The sequence below is a fragment of the Pleurodeles waltl genome, chromosome 9 (genome assembly GCF_031143425.1).
Source record: "Pleurodeles waltl isolate 20211129_DDA chromosome 9, aPleWal1.hap1.20221129, whole genome shotgun sequence".
In the NCBI taxonomy this organism is placed as follows: Eukaryota; Metazoa; Chordata; class Amphibia; order Caudata; family Salamandridae; genus Pleurodeles; species Pleurodeles waltl.
Window position 1 is genome coordinate 973807300 of NC_090448.1, and position 25284 is coordinate 973832583.

The window sequence follows — 25284 nt, forward strand, 5'->3', positions numbered from 1 at the left end:
GACAATCAAGTATTCAGTTGGAATGTCAATTCTATGATGTGCAAACTATGTTGATATGGCCTACATACAGATGGCCTGTACAATGTTTTAATTTATTTATTTAGGATAGCATTAGGTCCAAAGCTTTATGTGAATGCTTGTTGTATTCAGTTCAATGATACTGACAAACTAAATTATAATTAAAATGTATTTATACTTTATAGTACCTTTTCTTTAGCCTACAAAGTAAAGTCTAATTTCTACATCCAGGGTGGGAAACAACCTTTATTCTGGGCAGTGCAAAGCTGGTAGTAGGTTAGAAGTAATGTTCGATGAATTGCACAGAAAGCTGTAGCCAAGTCAACCTATATATGCTCTGGCAACTGTGAAAGTAACTTTTCAGGAAATCGTCTTTAAGCTTAGCTTCAAATGCAAGTTCCACTAACAGATAGCAGGAGTATTAATCGACCGGGCAAGCTAACCGCCACATCTATACACTACTCCTAGGGGAGTGTACAAAGGGGAAATCCCTTCTCTTTTTTTATATATAACCCTCACCCACTCTAATAGTACTTCATCATCAGGTTCACCCTGACTCCTAAAGGTTAGTGTGGGCACAACTGTATTCCAGGGAGCTCTTTAAAGAAAGTTAAACAGGGGGGCGTAAATCTAAGAAAACAAATTCCTTATCCACTCCCAAGGTGTCCCTTTACAGCTGGGGAGGATGGGAAAGGTTATAAACTATAGACCAATAGGGTTTTTATAGGATTTAAGGGTCCTATGACCCAAAGTTCACACATTTCACCAACATGTTTCAGCCCTACACTAATGGCTTATAGAGGCCCCAGGCTTTCGTCAGTGTGGGTTCCAATTTATAGCACTCCCACAGCACTGTGTTTCACATGTTTTGGTGAATAATGCAAAGTCACTCAAAGCATCCAAGGGCAGCCATATTTGCCACACTTGGTTTCTACCTAGTGTTTAGGATACTCTAACCCTAAAAGGTCAGGAGGGTGGGTTGGCTCTGCAGTCAAACTTTTGTCAAGGGTCCCTACCCTCTGTCACCTACTTGGCTCCACTCTCCCCCGTTAGTGATGAAGTTAGGGCCATAGGACCATTACGTTCTCTAAAACCTCTACTGTTATATAGTTTTTAACCTTTCCCATCCACCCCAGCAACGAAGGGACACCCTGGGAGTGGATAAGGCATTTTTATCTTACAATTAGGCCCCCTGGTTAACTTCCTTCAAAGAGCTCCCTGGAATATGGTTGAGTCCACCCTAACCTTTAGGAGTCAGGGAGAACTCGATGATGAAGCATGCCACTATTAGAGTGGGTGAGGGATATATATATCGATAGATAGATAGATAGATAGATAGATAGATAGATAGATAGATAGATAGATAGATAGATAGATAGATCGATCTAAGGGTTTTCCCCTTTGTACACTTCTTTAGCTGTAGTTGTGGCGGGCAGCTTGCCCCCTCGGTTAATAAGCCTCTTGCTTATGAGTGATACTCTAGTGTTAGTGTTTACAGACCTTTCCTATCCAAGAAGACATTTAAGTGAACTTTTATGCAACAGAGCTGAAAGGGGGGCTTCATCAATATAAGCCATAAGGTAGGACAGATTCCGATAGGAAAGCTATATGACAGAAAATTAACTGTTATATAGAAAGGGGTTCTGAAGTAGTAGTTGTGAACTCTACATACATCTAAACTGAACTTTTTTCCACTACGGCTATACATAACCCTTAGACAACGAGATGTATTTCATTCTTAAAACAGTTCAGATTTTTTCATTTAAATGTTGAATTATTGGACTCTGAATAAAAATATTAAAGAATTATTGCACAGCATTTGTCGACTCTCCCTGCTAAACCGTAATCACGTTTTGGATGGAGGACAGCTAACCCATGGAGCTGGGTAATATGGACATTATGAAACAAATGTATTTTTTTTAACAGCGCTGTCCATTAAACCTTGGTTGTCTGTTGCTACTATACAGTCAAAGGATCGCCCCCACAAGCAACATTTCTAGAACTTAAATTTGTAAGAAAAATCTCAAAAATACATTGCAACACATTAAAGTCTAGTACTTGAACACCACAAATGCAAACTATCTCAAACCTAAAATCAAACCTTACATAGGACATGGTAGTTAATTATCTCTAAGGTATTCAAGGGTGGACCCAATTTGAATATCTGCATGGTCAATGCAATCTCTTTCCTAAAATGTATTTTGACAGTACTGATTTCCTTACCTCATTTCTAATCAGGTAAACGTGATTATAATGCTGCACTCTGTTTTGTATATGCTTCTCTTATACAAAGAAAAAGCAAACCACAAATCCAGAAAAAAGAAAAAGCCCTTTAGTACACGGACACACAAGTCTGTACTAATGTCATTACCATCACACTAATCTACACAAACTAAAACAACGAACATACTCGTTACCAATCTTACACAAACATCCAAAACATATGGCATAGTCGACTTTGGTTATACATTAAGGGAAGCCATTTTTTTTAATGCGCTACAATGCGATGGTAATCATGGTTATACAAAAGCAAAAAACAACTTTGAACTGGCTGTATGGAATACAAATTCTAGGATTTTCTAATAACTAAGCATATACAACTAGCACAGTCTTTTTCTTCTATCCACCAGCAAAATTATGCCTCCAGTCCTGTGCATACTTACCTATCCAATCAAGTTTAATATTCCACTCATAGAAAAAAATGAGTTTGCCCTTGCGATTGTTGATTGAGGCTTCACCTTCTACTTTGCTCACTTCAGTCACTTCACACACACCCTCCTCGCTTTCTACCCTCACTGCCATCAGCAACGCTTTCAGTTTGTCTGTTGACCAGCTGGAAGCATCTCGCTCCGTCCTGTCATGAGAGAAGTAGGGATGTCACACATTCAGCACAAGAAATTAATAACTAGAACACTTGCTCACAACAACCAGAGATATCACACTAGTGTGCAACACAGTTAAAGGAACAGGCTCCACATGCAGAGTTACCACCTCAAATGAAGAGACTTCCTGCAGTGCCCATAAACAACTTAATAAAAAATAAAAAAAAGTTGCTTACCTTCCGTAAAAATCTTTCAGGTGGAGGCTTCATCTATCTGCAGGTTCTTCACCACTGAATATACTAGACACTGGTCTGGATCACCCTATCACCCCCTTAGGGGGACGCCCGGTAAAATACATGAAGATTTGAGGTACATGGCTAAAATATTTTTAAAACTGTCACTCGCTATGTGAATAATGTACGCCAGGATATGGAAGGATAGACATGTTGTTGATGCTTTTGCTCAAGGTTAATAGTCATGTCGTTAATATAGATGTGTGACAACTGGGTACTACTGTTGTGCGTGGACTATTCTTTTAAACCTATAACAATAATCAAAACAAGAGAGGACAGGGCAGCCAGTAGAAAAGCGCTCTGAAGTTCAAGAGTACTTTGTATTATGCCCACCTGATGGCATATCTAGGAGGAGGATAAACATGCACTATGGTCACAAAAAGGATGCCTCGATTGGCAATTCCAGATGAGTACTTCCCTTCCTAATATTAGGCCTCTGCACTAAACGAATGTTACTGCCATCTGTGTTAAACACACACACTAAAAAACATGGGGCAGTAGTGTCTATGATGCAGGTGAGAGCATGCTTTAATGCCAGGAGGTGGTATTCCTGTTGACTGGGCTGGAGACGAGGGGACGAACAGGAGGATAGCTTTCTGCTACTACAACTTTTCAGCCAAAGAAACAAGTGACAATGTAAGAGCAGCGTTCTAAATTGGAAATACATAAATACTGGTACTCTGTATGCAGAGTACTTGTTTGCGCCTGCTGGAGCCTAAACATCATTGATAAAAGTGTGCTACTCAAACGAAATGAAATAACATGTATTTAAAATGTGTAATGCTGAAAAATGTGCTTTAGAAAAACATGTCCACTCTGGTGGCAGTCATAAATCTAGTTCGACATAATAAAATAACTGTCTAAGGAATTATAATTTGTATATGCATAATTAAATGTACAGAAAAACAATTATTAAGAATGTTTAACTCCGTATAATTTAGAATTTGTTTTAAAAAGGCTTCATGTTAGTTACAGTTTTACATAAGCCAGACGATTTAAGCACCCTGCCATGAGGGTGAAGGAGCACACAAAATGAAACAGAAAATCGTTTGCAGTCAAATGTACCGGCAAATGTGCAGATAGATCACGCTACGTAGAAAAGAAAAAGTAATCCAGATACCATGGTGAAAACATGCAACCTCGTATGTTTTCAGTACTGAAAACATACGAGGTTGCATGTTTTCAGTAGTTGGCCGATGCGCTCGAGGAGAGCTAACAACTGGAAAAGGCATGACGTATGCACGCCTTTCATAAATAAAATCTTAAAAAGGCAAGCCCACGAACCAACAAAACTGATGGGCGTGGCTTAAAGCCCACAGAGAGATTGCAGCAGGCTACAGCACTTGCGCACTCAACCCTAAAAATGCTAAGCATCACGTGACATTTTGTTTGCTCGCAGCGGGAAGGTTATGTTCTTATGTTGCATCATTTGTTTGCCTTCCTGCAAGATTGTGTGTTTGCAAGAACAATAGTTAAACAGTTTTATGTGTGATGTGCAAAATTTGCATTCTACTGAGGAAACTGGTGAGTGGGAGATGATGAACCAATTGTGAATGCAGAAAGAATACAGCTGAGAACGTGGAGTGAATGCATTTGGCTTTGACCTAAACCACCCCACAGACTGACCAATAAGAGTTTTATCTAGTTGCTTTATAGGAGTTCAATATGACAGTATTAGTTGATTTACGTTCAAGCATTTCTCTGTTCCTGGCTTTGTTCTGATGTGCTTTTATAATTGCTAGACTAATGATGAGCTATGTGTTTTAGCTTTCTGCCACTGACAGTTCAGATACACAAAGGCCAAACATTACTGAGCTGTTTTCTATATCGTCGCCATTTGCCCAATGAAGACGGCCAGAAGGCGATCCACTGATGAAGACATTGCTGCCTGTTGATCCAATTAAGAGAGGTATGACCAAATTGCACATTTGTCTTTCTTGCAAATTTTCATGTTTTCTCTTTTAAAAACCCAACTGCTAGTTTTGGTTAGTGCCATAGTCAGATGTTTTCCAAATTAATTTTGTCTTCTTTTAGCATGAAGCCCAAATATGCCTATCAGATTAGAATAATAAAGGGTGTCACATTCTAAATTTGACTGTTCTATATAAATTGATTGTAAACAATTCACCTGTAATAACTCCATGGATTATGTATTGATCATGTATTTGCTATATTGTTGATATTCTGCATGGTGGTTCTTGAATGCTTAATGATAAATATTCTCTCTAGACTGAATTTTTTTTTAGAAGATTTGGTCAGCCTGTGTTATTCATATACTTTTATCATTTGGTCTTGCGTTTGGTTTACGTGACCTTAGTACTGTTAATCCAAAGGACAATAAATGATTGAACTTTACTAAACTGGTGTGGTGATTGATGGCCATATGGGTCATGGTGCATATAAGTTACTGACTTCAATAATGAAAAGTGATGTTTATTGATTTGATTTTATTGTTGTTAACCATCTCATTCCTATCGGAGTCCAAAGGTCTGTGTCGACCTCTAAGAGAAATTGATGGTTATCCTATACAGCTCACCTTATAAATTACCAAAGGAAATACAAGGCTAGACACGCTCACACACCTGAAAAGTGCCGGTACTCTCCTACTGAATGTACTGCAGCACAAACTAGCAACCCCTTTTACAAAAGCGTCTAGGGCAAGCCCGGCTTCTACGATGCCGCTTGCAGCTAGAGTAAGCAAACAACATATTGTATCAAAAGCACTTTTAAACTTCCATAACCTCACCGAACTGCAAAAACCTCCCAACTAAGCACTCGACTTTAGTTCCTTCCATCGACAGGGTTGGTTCGTTGTCCCATCAATCTCCCTTCTCCCGCACCACCGGGGCACCGCCCTCTGGTAGTCACCTTACAGAATCTATTTTAGTGGTCAATGAGACCGATTTAATAAATAAAATTCAATGTAACTGTACACGATTAAGATGCAACGTAAATTCGGAGGGCATGCTCTAAAAACAATGCCTCTAACAAAGTATAGAGCGTTATCCATAGAAACATTTAGACATGTGGTAACCCTGCTCAGCCCCGTACACCCAGGGTGCTCACCAGTGCCAGTTGTTAACGTTGGTGGCGTCTGCTCTCTGCTCCACGATCCAGCGAGGATCTCCCTGGCCCCACTTGGCCATGGCGATTCCTTTCTCCTACAAGGGGCCTGGACGCTCTGTACTGCTTAGACGCTCCCTCAATGCACTGAGCTGGGGTGCCTGCTCCCAGTCCCAGTATTGTCTGCTGAGAAGCGTGCGCTTTGGTGTCTTCGCCGAAACTCCCTAGTTCTGAGCTCTTTTGCTTTAGCTTAGTTTTCTTCAGATCTTGTCCCCGGCACTATCCTCCTGCTGACAAATAATGCCAGCCCGGCCTGACTCTTCTTTATCAATCGGGGAGATCCTTGTGTAGAAATTACTAGAAGAGCCTCGAAAATGCCGGCCCTGGCGACACTTCCGGCCCCGCCTCCAGCCGTAACAGACACACTAGAAGGCTTCTGAAGTGCCGTTTAGACTGCGCCTGTGCAAGGTTAGAACGCCACATTAAAGGCAGGCAGCCTATTGGTGATGCTGAAAGAATGATAATTCCGGTTTAGTAACTACTTTGTCTTTTGGGGCATGAGATATCTATCGGGCAAATAATTAATATTAAAAAGACACCGTAAATTATTGCCTCTGGGATCTATGATTATTATGAGTCGTTGCGAATGGCAGAATGTTTTATTTTGTGTACTAACATAACTTAAAACGTTAGTATGGTTTCCGTAACAAAACTGCTTATACTGTGTATTAGTTATTTTTATGTGTAAGCTATTGTTTCGAACTATAAAGGTTTTGTTGACTTTTTTCATATTTTACAAAATGGCCGCTTTGTTTGCAGCGGAGTACTATGTCTAATGCAACGCACACTTAATCGTTCGAGTCTGCTGCTGTTCTTTCGTACCGACTAGTACCCGGAACTGATGCTGAGCAGTTCTGCTAGGAGATGTAGTCCAACGAGAATTCCACCCTTATGCGAACAACTGACTAAGTCTTCGTAATTGAACTACATTTCCCACAGTATTGCATGGCAACCAGAGTAGTTGAGTGGGGTGGCGGTTGAATATACTACGGGGGATTCATGTGAACAGGAAGGGGCCTAGAATGCTAAGGTAAGAAGGGATGGGCGTCAATGACCATCCTTAAGTAGGGACACGATGTCTTGTCAGTAGGTGTAAGTGTAGCAGTTGCCAATTATCCCAAAGCCGTAAACCTATCCATAATATTCCAAGCGGTATTATGTCACTAATTCAGGCACAGTCGATACAAATGCTGATGTTTAGCCACCCCCTACGAGGGAGGGAGATTTTTTTGTAATTTTTTAGTTGTAGATAAACGAGAAATCTGGGGTCCATCGGTTGTTCATTTTTAGGTTGCTGCCGTTTGCTAAAGATATATTGGGAACTGTCAGAAAGGTGACCTGGGTATGCATTCCGCTGGTGTATTACCATTGGCTTTCTGATTTGTAACTCACACTTAACACGGAGGTCAGATGCTCCCTTTCAAGGGCACTTATTTCCTTTCTTTCTCTGACTTCAAAGTGAGAGGATGACAGTCTTGCTGGATGCTGGGCGTAGAAAAGATTGTTTTTATAGCACACAACAACATGTAAATGAACTGTGTAAGTATTTCAGAATATGTTATTTCGGAAGTGTGTTGGAAACAAATACTTCAATATGATCAAAATGAATCATTAAACTAGTTGATGCAATTTCCACACATTTTTGTCTTTGCACTGTAGTTTCTTTAATTACTAAAACTGTATGTTTGCGCAAACGTAATGACCATTTCACTTGAAAAATGTGTTGTCTGTAATGACTGTGCTACCACACCATGATTGGTCCACTCTACCTCATTCTGCTCTGCATCACTCCACACCACTGCACTCTGCTCTGCACCACTCCACTTTATACCATTCTTCGCCACTGCACTCTGCACCTTTCCACTCTATGCTTCTGCACTCTTATGTCGCTTCATGCTATGTCTCTTTACCCTGTATCACTTTACTCTATGCCAGTGCACTCTTCGCTACTGCACTCTACACCATTCCATTCTAGGCCACACCAGTCTACTCTGCACAACTCCATGCCACTGTACTTTACACCACTCTGCAACACATCATTCTACGCCACTGCACTCTATGCTCCTGCACTCTACTCCAATCCACTGTACGCCACTCTAATCTACTCTGCACCATTTCACTCTATGCCACTGCACTGTACACCACTTTATTCTATGCCATTACACCATATGCCACTCAATGCCACTGCACTGCACCCTACTCCACTCTACACCCCTTCACTCTACTCTGAAACAATCTACTCTGCAACTTCACTCTATTCCACTCTGTGCCACTCCACTCTATGCCACTGCACTCAGTGCCACTCTACTCTTAACAACTGCACTCAGGGGTGTGGAATTTAATAAAACAGCTGCTTGTTGATGGGGCAGGTTGCTTCACAAATCTACTTGTCCTGTAAAAACAAAATCTACCCGTCCCTTTGGTGCCTTATAGTGTGCCACAAATTGTGGCAGTAATCTCATTACATAATAGCTCTGACAATAGCCTATCTGATTATGCCGGGTTAATAGCATAGTAGAGCCTGAATACTAGCAATTTCCTTATTTTACCCCCTTTCTGCAGATCTACATACAAGAGGGTGTAGGTAGCAGGCAGTAATAGTTCCAGGGTTGGAATGCCCCTTTGAGTCTGTGCAAACCTACTAACTTGCACGTTTTAAAGGTTTTCACCAGCTCTTCTCTAATCTTTTGAGAGAAAAGTTGGGCATTTACTTCTGACAAGTGTCAGAAGTAAAATCTCTTCCAGGATTGGGTAAAAAGTAGTTGGAAGGAAAGTGAACTTGTAAACTCTCAACAGATTTTTGCACAAGCAAATCTACACATGCATATTTGCTCATGCTAAAATACAGTTCACAAATATTTTCTAGGAGTACGATTTCCTGGTCCACGTCTGTAAATCATTGTGAATTCATGAGACACGCAATCTGCACAATGCAAAGACAAAAACAATGGGTACACTTTTGTGAATTTTTTTAAAGAATTGATTAGTTTGGGCCAGTGCCATGAACTACTATGGCAATGTGTGCTTTTTGAGACCAAACAGTATTTTTGCTTTTTGCCAATGTTTGTTACAATAGTGAGGGCCCAGAGGCTCCCACAACAATAACGTTTTACAAAAGTCATGTAAAAACAAGGCACACATTGACAAAACCAAAGGACTGGCCACCTATGTCAGATCTATTGACTTTGCCATTGCAGGACTGGCCACCTATGTCAGATCTATTGACATTGCCATTCCTTGTTTAATTTCACGTTTCCAATAATCTTGTTGAAACTCGTTTTACTGACTTTCCATTATGAATATTTTTTGAAATTCTAGCATACATCCACACATTTTACTAACTGATGCTTCAAAGAAATGGTACATAAAATTTCACAGTAGTTTAGTAAAACATTTTTTCCTAGTTCCATTTTTTATGAACATTTTAGTTTGAAAGCAAAGACCCAACAATCATGCTTTCAAGCTTCTGCAAATATTTGCATTTAATCGGAGAGCATTCTGGGAGCATTTTACATAGCCTCATATTGTAAAACTTTGCAAACAATTTTTTTACTGAAACAAGTCAGTAGTACAGTCTGAGCTTACAACATTCATTTAGAATGCCCCCTAATAATAAAGGTTTGCATTAAAAAACATAAATACAAGTTCGAATAGCATTAACTTATGTACACAAATATGACCTCAACTGCAGGCAATTCCCTTCCCTGCTCATTAATGACTACTGTCATTTAGCAGACAGAGGGTTCGTGCTGCAGTAGGTTGGGCCTTCTTGTCCCAAGGACAATATAAACCAGGAAACCTGTTGTCCTTGACCCCAAACAATATGTCCTGGCACTGGGCTATAGGAATTCCACACAATTGTGTACTGTACACCACTGCACTCTACTCTGCATCACTGTACTCTTCACCACTGCTCTCTATGCTACTCTACACCACTGGACTCTAACACTCTACTCTGCAACACTGCACTCTCCCCCACTAAACTCTTCTCCACTCTGCACTACTCTATCTGTGCCACTGCACTCTGTGCCAATACACTCTATGCCAGTGCACTTTACTTAACACTTAACTGATGCCCCTGCACTCGACGCCAATTCACTCCACGCCACTGTAATCTAGTCTGCATCACTGCACTCTATGCCACTGCACTGTACACCACTTTGCTCTAGGGCATTACACTCTGTGCCACTCTACGCAATTACACTCTACCCTGCTGCACTGCACTTTCTGCCATTTCACCCTTCTCTAGTCTACTCTACACAGTTGCACTCTACACATGTCTGCGTCACGCCGCTCTATGCCACTCCACTCAACGCCACTCTACTCTTAACCACTGCACTCTACGCCAATGTACTCTACACAACTGCACTCTGTCAGTGCACTCTATGCCACTGGACTCTACTCTGCATCACTGTACTCTACACCGCTGCTCTCTACGCTACTGTACACCACTGCAATCTGACACTCTACTCTGCAACACTGCACTCTCTGCCACTGAAGTCTACTCCACTCTACACTATTCCACCCTATGTTTCTCCAGTCTGCACCACTGCACTTTATGGCTCTATACTTTACTCCAGTGATATTTAAAGTACGGCCCAGGGGCTGCATGCAACCGCCTCACCCTTGCATGTGGCCCCCTGGTAAACAGCAGCACCAGGTTGCTGTTTACTAACGCAGCACTAACATACTAAACAAGCGTTTGGAATATAATAGGTCTCACATTTACTTGCGTTGGAGCTATTGGCATTGTAGATGCATACCTGGACTTATTTTTTGCCACATTAATTGGTCAACCCAGCTGCAAATTTTGGTCCGCTGTGCCACATAATTCCGGAGGCACTGCATATAACTAAAGGGCTAGTAAGCCTACTGGAATATTTTTTTAAACAAGGCCCTTAAAACACAAACTACTCGCAGGTGGAAAACATATTTACTTGGCAGTTGGTACAGGCAACATTGTCAGGTGGGCAATGAATAAATAATTGTACTCCAAGAATGCATGCTTACTGGATCACTGTCCCTTTCTGCAGTCTGGGGAGTCGAACAAAACGCCCATGATTGTTCACATGCTTAAGGAGAGCCACCTCACATGATATTAATGATCCTTTGTCAGTCAAAGAACAGGTACTAGGCAAATCAAAAAGTGCATATAATGTAAACATGTCAAAATAACTCAGGCGATTTATGTTCTTTCTGGAGAGAGAATTACTTTTGTATAGTGCAAGCTTGGAGTCATCATGAGGTAGCACACAGGGTTAATATGCCTGCTGCAAAGAACGTGTACGAAGCAGATCGGAGTGCATATAATGTAAAAATGTCAAAATAACTCTGTCGATTAAAGAGAACATACTTTTGTTTAGTGGAAGCTTGGACTCATCATAAGGAGGGTTTATGTGCCTGCTGCAAAGAACGTGTTCTAGGCAAATCGCAAAGTGCATATAATGTAAAAATTATTCTGGCGATATATGTTCTTTCTGGAGAGAGAACTTATTTTTAACTAGTGGAAGCTTGGAGTCCTCGTAAGGTTGCCAGACGGTTAAGGTGCCTGCTGAAAGACCGTGCACTCAGCAAATCACAAAGTGCAGGTAGTAAAAATGTCAAAATATCTCTGGCGATTTAGGTTCTTTCTGTAGAGAGAACATACTTTTGTCTGGTGGAAGCTTGGACTCATGATAAAGTAGCACACAGGGTTAATATGCCTGCTGCAAAGAAGTGTGCTAAGCAGATCAGAGTGCATATAATGTAAAAAGAATGCCGCCGATCAAGTTTGCGCTCACAACGCCGTGAGCGCCATGGCAACCTTGGAGCGCAGACTAAAAAAACAAGCATTTGCAATGCAATAGGTCTCAAATTTGCTTGAGTTAGAGCTGTTGGCACTGTAAATTCATAACAGCTCCTAGAGGGCACCATAACAAAAAAATATAATTTGTAAGAAACATGGTCATGTAACCACTTAGTTAGCCCCTAGAGCGCATAACCCCATGAAAAAAACAGGAGAAAGTAATGCAGCATAACCATATACTTAGCACCCAGAGAGTGTTTTTAGTGCTAGCAGGCCTACTGCAACAATATTACACACAAGGAATTTAAAATAAAACTTCACCCAGCTGTAAAACAAAAGTTATAGCCATGAGGAAGTTTAAAAGACACTGAATGGTGGGAGGGGTTATTATTTTGTGGTCCCACTAACCTAGTGTGGGGACCCAGAGATGGTGTAGACAGGACATTTTGAAGGTGGTCCCACTGTCCTAGGACCACCACAGGATGAGATATGAGCAAAAATGTTTTATAAAAGTAATGCCCTGCAAAGCATTATGTGGCAAGTTTTTGTGCCGCAAATATAGCATGATGACTGAAATTCAGAACGGGCCCTTAGAGGACACCACAATCAAAATAGCATTTGGAAGAAACATGGTCATGTAACCATAGAGTCAGCCCTCAGAGGACATAACAGCATAAAAAAAGAATGGGAGAAAATAATGCAGTGTAAGCATATATGTAGCTTCTAGAGGGCATACGTTTTCAAGATAGCAGGCATATTGCAATGATATTACAAACAAGGGCCATAATACATAACTTCCCTCAGCTATAAAACAAAGTTTACAACCATGAGAAAGCTTAAAAAGATAATGAATGGTGGTAGGGTTTATTATATTGGAGTCCCCACTAACATGATGTGGGGACCCATACAAAATGAAAATGACATTAAATAATGCAGTGTAAACATATATTTAGCTCCTAGAGGGTGTATTGAGGTTCATATTTTCAGGAGTAGCAGGCCTATTGCAATTATATTACAAACAAGGTCTTTAAAACAAAAGTTCCAGCCATGAGAGCGCTTAAATAGGCACTGAATTGTGGGAGGGGTTATTATTTTGCGGTCCCCACTAACCTAGTGTGGGGACCTAGAGATGATGTAGCCAGAAAGAGCATGTTGTGGTGAATGTTTTGAAGGTGGTCACATTGTCCTAGGACCACCACAGGCCGAGTAATAATGGCCTGCAAAGCATTATAAGGCGCGTTTCCATCCTGCCAATATAATACTATGTTGATATGTTGACTGTAATGCTTAGAACAGCCCCTAGAAGACACAAGGAAATTAGAATTTGTAAGAAACATGGTCATGTACCCATATAGTTAGCCCCTAGAGGGCATAACCCCATGAAAAGAAAATAGCAGAAAGTAATGTAGTGTAACCATATATTTAACCCCTGGTGGGTGTAGTGCCTTACTCATTTTCTGAGCTAACAGACCTACTGCAATGAAATTAGAAACAAGGCCAATAAAAAAAGAAAACTACTCCCAGCTGTAAAATAAAAGTTCCAGCCATGAGAGAGCTTAAACAGACACTGAATGGTGGGAGGGGTTATTATTTTGGGGTCCCCACTAACCTAGTGTGGGGACCCAAAAATGATGTAGACAGAAAAAGCATGTTGTTGTAAACATTTTGGTGGTTGTTCCATTGTCGTATGACCACCACAGGCTGAGTTATCGGCAAAAATATTTTGTAAAAGCAATGTCCTGCAAAGCATTATAGGGCGAGTTTCCTGAGTGCAGTGAATATTGTCATATCAGTTCTCCTGCTCTGCCGGGAGAGACGCTTTTGCTTTGAGGATTTCTGTTTTATGTAAAGCATTTACCAATTTCAAGTGTTTTAAGGCGAGAGCCATAAGAAATGACTTTGATTAGGTAACTGTGAACAATGTGACCAGTGCTCCAATACCACTGATCGAGTTCACTCTGTTTTGCCTGTTCACGCTGTGAACGCCATGGCTGCCATGCAGCACGAATGGGAGAGACAAAAGAAAAAAGTAGTTTGCCTACGCTGAAGTATATCACAATCATGCAATAATCCATGAAATAGGGAATAAAACAATACTTCATTATCGTTTCATTTTTCTGCTGTTGACTCAGGCAGCATGTGAAGGGAGGGGTGGGATCATGGGAGGGGGGAGAAGGAATGGAGTGCACTAAGTGTGTATGTGTGTTAGGGTCAACGCAGCTGGAGTTGACCCTGCTATGCCTGCCTCTTTCTGTGCTTTACAAATGGGTGTGTCAAAGAGTTTGCTGTCCTGCCAGGCAATGCCTTATTTGCCTATCTGATTTCTTTAGCCCTAAGTGGAAGCAACAGGCCAGCAATTCCTCCTGACTGAGCGTTCTGCTTTTTCTTGAAAAAACAGTGGTCCTCCTAACTTCTAGCCCATGGTTATGCCTGTATAACGTTTCATAATATTTGCAGAAAATCAGTGGGATTCATATGTGACCTTGTGTGTTTTTTGGGCATTCTCTGTGTTGAGTAAATCAGAGATCTAATTTTTCAGCTCCTTTTTTGAGTTTGCCCAAGTACACAACTGTGTCATCTTCTTTATATTCCTTTGTGTGGAAAAGTAGCTGAACCAACAATGTCTCTTCTATCTAAATCACATATCATTGTCTATTTATTTCCGATCCAGAAGGTGACAGGTGGGTGTGGCAGTCGTGCAACACTAAGAGGCGAGCATACAAATTATACCAAGCTACGTATTCAGATTTGTTTCTCAGAATTAATATACAGTATGATTTTCTCCATCAGAATGCCCTTACGGCGATCCCAGATATGTTATTAAAGCATTGTGTAGTGGGAAGTCTACAGTGCATCATAGGTTTAGTATGGAAGCATTTAAAAGTTTTGTTTAGGAATTAGTCGTCTCTTTTGAAATTATTATTACATTATTTGTGGGACAGTGACTTCCCCAGATCAATGACAATTGTATGCTTGATAAATTCCTACAATATAGTATAACATAGACCACTAAATTGCTAATTCCAACTTAGCCTCCATGTCTACACCCATGTTTGGAGTAAAAATGGATGTCTACCCATTTACAGCTGTCATAATGACTACTTATGATCAACAAGGAAGCAAAAAACTTTGAACATATCAATAATGATCATCAGTGTGTCGAGTAGGAGCTGCAGAGTTGGGAAACGCAACTCCACTGGGCCATGGCAGATATTGTCTTGTTCTTGACATTGGGAGACAAGTGAGACTGGACAGTTCTGCTGGTGACTCCATGATGATGTTTTGGAGTGTTCACATGATGAAGTAACAAGACGTGCAGGCTGGTGGTTGTTGGTTGTCACAGGCAGTAGGTGAACTAGGCTCTGCGCGATGAATGGAGATGGCCGGTACAGCTTGTCCACACGGAGGAGCCAGGGAGGAGACTGCTCGCATGTGTTGCTGGCAATTATTAGTTTGTAGAGGCCCCTTTCGATTCCACTTGTGAATTTAAGTTAAGTCCCCCTGATTGGCCAACCTACAGCTGGTCTTGTTCTTGGTCTCTGCCAGTTGCTAGCAGCTGGAGGTGGTGGTGGCTGGAGTTCAGATCTTTTACCTGTAGACTTTTGAACTTCTATTGGAGCTCGTATTGGGACCTACTTATAGGGCGTGATTGTGAGGTCTGATGGACTATTGGAGTCATAGTCCATAACCAGATTTTGTCTGCTGTTGAGGAAGCCTTTGAACTTATAAACCTTTTTGAAAGCACATGTTCCTTTGCTATTACTTGACTCTTTTGACCCTCTCTGAATAAATAGGGAAACAACATGACGGCAAGGAAGCCCAGTTTGGGTAGACTGAGACATTTAAGGGCTTGTAAAATGACCACATCTAACGCCCTCAGGAATAAAGCTATTCATTTAAATCTAATGAGGAGTTTGAACCCTATTTTGTTTCTTTTTTCAAGAAAATGTGGATCTGAGTCTTGGTGACATTAATCCAAAGTCAGGGGCATACTCTTTTCTCACAGAGCTCAAAGACACCACAGAGTTTGCATCTTTATCCCCCCTGCCATTGATTGTTATAACTACTACGAATTTAGTGTTTGAGGAGGATGCTAAACATCATAATGAGGATTTCAAACATCATAATGATTTTTTAGCGGGTGTTGACACCAAGAAGAGAAATCACTCATCAAACGAGATAAGCCCCTCTACAACTCTCCTGGCCAACCACAGACAACAGGATTGAAGCTTTACAGCAGTACACCTACGGAGCTATCATCTGCTCCCTCAGAAACGTCTGCCACCCCTGATTTGGAGTTACCCAGGAATATCTGTCTTGGAACCTCCCAGGTCAATATATTCAAGTTTCTGAATCCCTTAAGGGCCTGGAAAGAATTTTATTGTCCATATTAGCTCTTTTATAAAAAATAAAAAAAAGAAACAGTAAATAACTCAAACCACATTCAAGGTACCTTATTTATGATCCTGAAAGTTCTGGTGGATCTAAAGGGTGTGGCGAACACCTTTAATCAGGTTATGCAGTCGGTGAGAAATGGAAGGGATGGAAGTAATTTGCCCAATGTAGGTGCAAAAGTCCTCCTCCACCTCCTGCGTGCTAAGTTTGGGCCGAACAACTGTGGGTCAGAAGTCGTTAAACCTCTGTGCCTGAAGGTAGATCCTTCTCTACTGTCCGGATAGGCGAAATGCACTCATAAAGATTGTGAGACTCAAGCTGGTGAATTAAGAAGCCTACTGGGATCTCTAAGAAGCAGCAGAACAAGGAAAACCCTATTTGCTCTATAAAAACTCTCTTTGATCACGGTTTCCGGAGAAGACTAATTGTCCAAGAATGGATGCTTTTCCCATTTTTAGGTTTAGAGAACTTACCAAAGGGAGCTTGACTGATACTCCTGTGCCTGTTCAGCACAAAGAGAAGACCAAAGTAAAAAAAACTCTCTTTGCAGGAAAAGAATAAACGAAGAATCTCAAAGAGGGCCCAAAAAACTTTATTTTCAAGACAGTGGTGGGACTGCCAGGGAAGAGGTTATGGTTAATAAGATTGACAGTGTCAATAGAAATGTCTTAAGGTTTAATGATGTCCACCCATAAAGAATGATCTATTCCGTGGCTGGAAGAGTAGTTAATGTACCTGCAGCTGCTCTCATTCCTTCGCCCCCCCCCCCAACTTATTGTTAACTAACCTTAATCCAGCTGCTGTGCCTTTTTGTGTTGAACCAATAGGTAAATACAAATATTGCATGGGCAGGTGGAAATGATGCTTTTCTCTCTCCTCTTTTACTGCAGTTACCTCTACACTGGATTTTGTAGCCTTATTTGATCAAGATGTAACTTTGAACCACTCTTTTTTTATTATCATGTTTTGTGGATATTGAGTACCTGAAGATGATTCAAAGTGGTGATATGTCTCATGTTACCCTATTGTATTTCCCTTTGGCAAGTAAAGCAAGGGTTCCATTTCGGTCCAAATTAGATGCAAATCAGGTGTTGCAGAACAGTGTCTCCCTTCAGTGTAGAGGGATTGATTAAATTCCAGTACTCGTGGAAATTAAAAACTACGAACTACAATATAAAAACATGTGCTGCTCTCTCACATTGCCATCTCTTGGCTTCAAACAAGATTTCCTGTGAAAATCCAAGGCTCCTACAGGTCTTGGTAGTGAATGAAGGGAGATATGTGGTTAACCGTGGTACTATGGGGTCTCCTCCTTCTATAATAGATGATTATTGTTCCAAATGCTATTAGTTCTGTAATTGAGGATGATTGTTTCAAATGGAATTAGTTGGTCAGTTCACTTAACTGTGACCGTACATTGGCCCATTGTTTAAATCTTCTAGTTAATAATAGCTTAAAAGTGGTTTCCTGGAAGGCAGCAGGCTTAATGAGTAAACCGGAGAAATTGCAATTTTTAAATAAATTGATGGCTGATGTAATCTGCATTCAGAAAACCTGGTGCTCCTTTGACCTTGTTCTTGATGGTTATTTTGTACTAAGCTGTAGTGCTGCTCTATCTCTGAAAGGACATGCAAAGGGAGGCACAGCTATTCTTTTAAATAATAATTTCAAATGGAATTATAATCATTGTATCGATCCCTTTAATCTTTTCCAGGCTGTAAAAAGTACCCCAATCCTGGATGAGAGTTTAAGGGGTCCCATTTTAGCTGTAAATGTGTATATTCTCCCAGATTTGCATCATAATAAATTGCTACCTGACCCTTTTGCCATTATTAGCGGGGTTATGGATAAAGTTACAAACCTCAGGTTATCTTGGTGATCTAAATTATAAGGTCTCTACCCACTCTATCAGCTCGTTTGCTGATGTTGAAAAAGAAGAGGCGTTACATATTCCCCCCAATCCACTTACCGTCAAAAGTGAAAACAGATAAGAGAGGACAATTACTCCTTGGCCTAGTAAGAAAGCGTAAGTGTGATTATAAATGGTAGATGTATCCATGATTCACCTGCCCAATATACTCATAAATCTCCGCTGTGCTTCTCAATAATTATTTATCACATTGCCTCTTAGTCTGCCGTTAATCCTATTTATAGATAGCAGTTTAGAGATCATAGAACTTTAGTTTTTTCTTTACAGAACTATGGGCCAGATGTAGGAACCAGTTTGCGACTCGCAAACGGCAAAAATTGCCGTTTGCGAGTCGCAAACCGGAGATCCCTATGCAGACATGCATTTTGCGAGTCGGGACCGACTCGCAAAATGCATTTCCGACACGCAAATAGGAAGGGGTGTTCCCTTCCTATTTGCGACTCGCAGTGGTATGCAATTCCATGGAGTCGCAGTTACCATCCACTTGAAGTGGATGGTAACCCACTCGCAAATTGGAAGGGGTCCCTACGGGACCCCTTCCCCTTTGTGAATGGACCCCAAAATATTTTTTCAGGGCAGGTAGTGGTCCAAGGGACCACTACCTGCCCTGAAAAAATACCGAAACAAAAGGTTTCGGATTTTTATTTTAAGTGCAGCTCGTTTTCCTTTAAGGAAAACGGGCTACACTTGAAAAAAAAAACTGCTTTATTAGCAAGCAGTCACGGACATGGAGGTCTGCTGACTACAGCAGGCCTCCATGTCAGTGAGTGCCCATAGTCGCTATGGGGCCGCAATTTGCGACCCACCTCATTAATATTAATGAGGTGGGTCGTTGCGACCCCATAGCGACTCGCAGAACGGTGTCTGAGACACCGTTCTGCATAGCAAATTGCGAGTTGCAATTTGCGAGTCGCTCGGACTCGCAAATTGCAAGTCGCAATTTGCTTTGTACCTACATCTGGCCCTAAATGTCATCATGGAAATCGGATGGTGCTATTTCTATGTTTAATAAGAACTCTATTGGAACACAATGGATCCCTGTCAGCATCTTTAACCTAAAAGGAATATTGGAAAGGGCAGTCAATGATATAGGCTTTTGGAAAGCTTATGTACATAACTTACTTTGTCAACTCATGAAGCAGATTATTAGTAAAGACTTTCAGATCGATACCAAACCATCTCCTAAACCTTTGTGCTTTCCTCTCCTCTCTTTGAATAAGGAAATGAAATGAACAGATTGATAAAGTTGACCACTCAACCCTGTGTTAATAGTCTAAAATAGGAATGCCTGCCACCTTATTGTGTTTAATTATTGCTCTGCACTCCTTCACCTGGTGCCAGGTACTGTTAGGCAGGACTGGAGACTATCTGTGGTTATTTCTACAAAAAATAGCCTGAAGCAAGGGTGTCTGCTTGTGCCGTTGTTATTTTCCCTTTATATAGCTGACCTACCTAGCTTCCTATGTAAAGGATTGGGTTATCCTCCAAGTATTGGGGGTCGCCCGGTGACCTGCTGGTTATGTCCGGACAACATTGTTATCCTTGATTTAACCCATAAGGGCTGAAAGAGTAATCTTTTTGCATTACAGCAGTGCACTGTATCATACTTTTTGAAAATTAGATCTTCTAAAAGTTAAGTTTTATGCTTCCAAGGTAAATGATTGCAGAACACTTCCAACTATTCTTGGCATGCCAAAACTGGAAATAGTAAAATCTTATACTTTCTTAGGGAAAAATTATGTGTAGTACATTAAATAACTCAGAACACATCTGATAGCGTCAGTAAGGCACACTCATAGGCCAAAGGGCTGAGTGCATTCTACAGTGCTTGGGGCGGAGGCAGTTTTCTCATCTTTTCTCTGTGTATCAAGCCAAACTCCCACCCACTCTATTATATGCGGTTGAGTTAATTGATTTGGAATCTTTTTTTAAAATGTTTTTTTTTTTTTTTTTTAGATAAGACCAAAGTAGTCAATATTTTAAGTTACTCCACTATTAAAATAAGCATTTGGGTTAGAAAGCTCATTCGCCCAAGGTTTGTTGGGAGTGGTGCGTTAGGGTCATTGCCTTTTGAGCGGTGGTTGTAACTCTCGAAGACATCTTATGTTGAAGGAAATTTTCAAAATGAGAAAGATAAATCCTTGTTTTTAGGAATGTCAATTATGCTGAAGGGCAACTTGATCTGGATGAAAGATTGGTATAATCTATGACACCAGCCTAGTTAAAAGCCCTTCTCAAGCAGGCCTCTCTTAATTTAGGTCTTTGTTTGGACATTGTCTCTTGCAATAAAACTCTTTTCTCTTGAAAAAGCCACAAGATTACTTGACCTATAAAATGTCCCAGGGGGGGCGGACATTTCTGGACATTATTACGTTTAAATATCATTTAGCTAAAGGTTTTTACTTCTAAATGGTATGGAACATCAGGCACATGTAACCTCTGTAATAATGGAGACCAGGATTTGAAAAATGCTGTTAATATGTCCAGCCCTGTTGTTATAATGCCGTAAGCTGTTGAAACCTCTTTTTAAAAAGTTCTGGCCGAACAACTGCTGTAGCTACCCGTCAAATGAAATGTTTTGTATTCAAGTTTTTAACTTTTTAAATTTGTATTGAACTATGCAGAACAATGGTACTTTCTGATTATGTAATTGATTATACTGTAGGGGATAACTGGTTTTATGGTGTTAATAGTATGGAGATTGTTTTGTATTTTTCGTATAACCCCTTTTATGTGAACCTCTCGAGTTCCAAATCAGAAACTAGAACTTGAACTTGACAGGCAGTTATGATCTAGTGAAGGGGCAGGGTGGATGTCTGGCCATCCTCACCTTATAGTTTCTTGCCTGCATATTATCATAAGAATTATTACACAAACCACTTTTCTATCTTAACTGTAACTTCCTTCCTGAAAACTGTTAACAGTTCTATGTCATGTAACAGAACTAACAACTTATGTATTGTAATTGTTCTTATATACAGCACACTGTCAGCCAATTATGTCTTGGATGTTCTGTACAAAATATGAAAAATAAATAAAATGTTGTTCATATCAACCAATTACATTGTTAATCTTGATCTTGTCCATAGCATACTTATGATGGTGCTGGCCACCTACTTTGGAAGAGCTGTACACCAATTTGTAAAATAACCATCTCTTGATTTAAATAATAGTAGAATATGCTATGCTTACCTATATACAATCTTTAATCCTCTTCCCAGACTCTTAGAAAGCCTTTGACCACGTACACAAGAGGTTCCTATGGGAAGCCTTAGGATCTATGAAATTCCTTATTCAGTTTACTAGGGCATTATGCACCCTCTACACCAATACAACCACCAATTTAGCTATAAACAGACTGCCAACAGTTAAAATTGCTAATCTGCAGGGTACATAGTAGGTTTGCCTGTTGTTAACATTATGTATAGAAACTCTGGCAAGTACTATTATGTGTAATGATAGTATCAAGCAACATATTTGCTAATCAGTCATGTAACATAGTTTTACGCCAATTACATAGGCTCTTATTATGACTGTGGCAGTACATGGACTGCCTGGGCTGCTGTGGCGGTCTCACCGCCGTGGGGCCGGCGGTGTAGACCTCCATATTATGACCGTGGCAGTTTGGCCACTGCCAAACTGCTGCGTCCATGCCCGTCCTGCCACTTTACTGCAGCCCGCTGGGCTGGAAGTTTCCACCTGCAGTCCACCAGGAGTCGGATAACCACTGAGGTTATTCCGACTAGGACACCGCCAGCATTTTCCTGGAGGTCTCACCGCCACAAAATGCTGGCGGAAAGGCATACCAACGACAGGAATTTGTGTTCCTGTCACCGGGATACACTCCCAAACACCTCTGCACACGCACGCATGGACCCACACACACACAATCACACAAAGACACACCCCCACTCACACACAAACTCACAACATTCACCTCATAGACACGCATACATACCGATACACATCACACATGCATACACTCTCAATCCCCCCCACCCCCTCCCTTCAACTACATAACAACACTCACCTTCACACAACCACACCCCGTCCCCCCATCGTACCTCGCCACACACACACACAAACAAACATACACGCACTCACTTACACTCCCCCTTACACCTTACACATCCACCCACCACACACTCCCAGCCTCCCTCCTCTTGCAGAAGATTCTTACCTCGTCCGACGAGGTGCTCCTCTGTGAGGGAACGGGACCCGGCACTCCCACCGCTGGCACGGCCACACCAGAAAAAGACCTCTACACAGAATTACTGGTCGTAATTCTGTGGGCGATCTTTTTCTGCCGTGGCGGCTTTAGCCATGGGACCGCCTAAACGCTGCCTACTGCCATAGTGAATACCACCAGATATCCGACCGCCGGCAGTGTCGGATATCCGGTGGCAGTCATAATACGGCAGTCGGAAGACCGCCATCACTGTTGCACTTCAAGCAGCCGCGGCAATCTTGGGAAAAGACCGCCGCAGTTATAATGAGCGCCATAGTGTTTTTATTTTTCTAAATGCCATCATGGGCAATGTTACTGAAACATTAAGTATATCGAAATTAATGCTTCCAAGGAATCACTGCCCTCAGACAGGCAATCAGTAGATCTACCAGTAGATCGAACATCACCAAAACGATACTTGAGGGTGGTAGTGTGTGTTTAAGTCTAGCTGTACAACTTAAACCACCAGTCTTTACTTAATATTGTTGAATTCTAATTGAAAAGCTGGTGTAACCTGCCACATTCACCGATTAGATGGTTTAACTTCCTAAAAATGACTGCTTTTCCAAAATGTTATTTTTATTTTCTGGTATTACGTTTTACCTAGCATCCATATTCTTTAAAAAAAGAAGTAAATAGTTTGTTCACCTTCCCATTCCATATGAAAGAGTTATCAGAGTCAGCAGAAGAAATATAGCAATGGTGGCTGGGCTTTGCCAAGTGTCAATAAATAGTTGCATCATGCCATTTCACTGCAGCAGCTCATAGTGCCTGTAAAGCAGTGCTTCCCAAAAGTTTTAGAACCACGACCCACTTTTTAGCATGACAACTTTTACGACCCACCTAGCTTCAATGGACATGAGGCAGGTGACTTTTTAATTTTTATTGTTCTTTAATGTAACTAAAGCGTCTGGTAGCGCACTGTTGTTTACAGACATCACATTTTTTTCTATTGAAATGGCCACTGAACTTGCACTGGAATACAGTTTTAAGTTTTACTGATAAAAGTATATGTCACACATGATAATATGTGAAACTCTTGTATCAATGAATATTTATCATTTGTGTCTTGATTTGTTTTGATTCTATTAAAATGTTTGTTTCCGTTACTCCTCAGAATTACAAACAAATGTGCTTCATGTTTGCTTTCCGAACTGCTGAATATGTACAGTTAATGTGCACAGGGTCAGAAGATGGTCAGTGTTTGATTGGATGGGTAACTGGTTTCTAAGAGTAAAGGTTGACCCGGAAGAAATCAGCTCTCCCGGATACATAATAAATTAAATTACTATAATCAGCCAGGCAACCAGGATATGTTGGCTACATGAAAATTGAAACCATGTATTTCATTGACGGAATTCAATGGAATCAAATCTGTGAAATAATCCACTCTGTTTTCAAAAGATCCAGTCTTTATAGGATCCACTACTTCTGTCTGTACCATCTTTATTATACTGCAGAACATTTGTACTGAATGAAATGGAGAAATCAAGAACATTGTGTGAGAGGCAGATGGGGGTCGGCTCTTGGGAACATATGATGTGGTTGTGCTCTAAACTAATTTTGTTTCTGAAGCTGCTTATGGTGTAATATCAGCCGTTCACGGTTGGTTAGTCCACCCTTGCAGATTTTCTGCTTTATCGATGATAGCACTTGGGAACCCTGCACTGCAAAAGGTTTAGAAATTTGTCATTTTTTGAAGGCTGTTTAGTCACCCAAGTTTTCATAGCAAAGAAATGGGAAGGTAAAGAAAGTGTTAGCATAGAAAAACATAAACATTTTCTAAAAAATTATCACATCAGAAAAAATGTTACCTACATCTTTTGGAGTAGTGCGTCTGTTTGTTTGTTTCTGTCTTGATACACAGAAAAAGTACCATGTGATGTACAGTATAAGAACAATCCAAATTACATATGAGTTCCCTGACCATAAAGTGCAAAGCTAAAGGCGAAGTTTCTGTCTAGGGTTATACACTGGGATGACATGCAGTACCGTTTCAGCATACAGCAACGGGTATTTTAGGCCTCGTTATGCAGGACTACACTAGTACCCTTTCTTTAAAAAAATCCTAAATCCATTGCTCCTTCTTATGAATGAGTATAGTTGCAAATCTGTAAAATACATGTAATGAGAAGTTAAACCCACCAGTGTACAACCATTATTTTGATGCAAAAACTTATCATACTCAATGTTAAGTAAGGTACTTTCAATACCCACAACAGTTTATAATGTGCAGTAAAATGAAAATTACAGCTGTGCAAAAAATATAAGAGCCCCCATAAATTTCTCGATTCTGCTAATGAACATTAATTTCAAGAAAAGAGCTCAGAAAAACTGAAAATAAAATGTTCGCTGTTCGAAATGGCAGATGTAAATCCTCTTTGCCTGCCCTTCACAATGTCTGCCAGCTGTAGCCGCATACATTGAAACTTAGTATAGTCGAGCAGCTAGGCCATTTTCTTATTACAGGTACCTAATCGTGTCATAGTTGCGATATGGTTCTGGCCTGTGAATTTGTTATCTTGATGAATTTGGCCTAAAGCTGGCGCCTGTGATACATCGTTTCTGTATTTTATGCAGTGCTGCTGCCTGGACTGTAGGGTTCTGATTTGAACTTGCTCTACTGTTTCCCTTGTTTTAGTTATGGTACTACCAATTAAATGAAATTAAATTATAGTTGTCCTGCTGAG

The 25284-nt window shown here is 40.7% G+C and overlaps 2 protein-coding genes across 4 annotated transcripts in view; one reads left to right on the plus strand and one right to left on the minus strand.

Moving 5' to 3' along the window:
* AHSA1 (activator of HSP90 ATPase activity 1) overlaps positions 1–6581 on the minus strand; it is a 36879-nt gene extending 30298 nt beyond the window's left edge. The window contains exons 1-2 of the mRNA XM_069208406.1: positions 6200–6581; positions 2682–2872 (exon numbers count right to left, since the gene is read on the minus strand). Of these exons, the coding sequence (XP_069064507.1) occupies positions 2682–2872; positions 6200–6279 (271 nt within the window). The 5' untranslated portion in view covers positions 6280–6581. The remainder of the gene's footprint in view (positions 1–2681; positions 2873–6199) is intronic.
* Positions 6582–7191: 610 nt separating this feature from the next.
* VIPAS39 (VPS33B interacting protein, apical-basolateral polarity regulator, spe-39 homolog) overlaps positions 7192–25284 on the plus strand; it is a 299691-nt gene continuing 281598 nt past the window's right edge. Inside the window, exon 1 of one of the 3 annotated variants that reach the window (XM_069208408.1) lies at positions 7192–7286. Coding sequence is in view for 2 of the 3 variants with exons in the window: in XM_069208409.1 (XP_069064510.1) it covers positions 7787–7795 (9 nt within the window). In the remaining variant the exon portion in view is untranslated. Of the gene's footprint in view, positions 7287–7729; positions 7796–25284 lie in introns of those variants that run through there. The other 2 variants (XM_069208409.1, XM_069208407.1) reach the window with 2 other exon arrangements.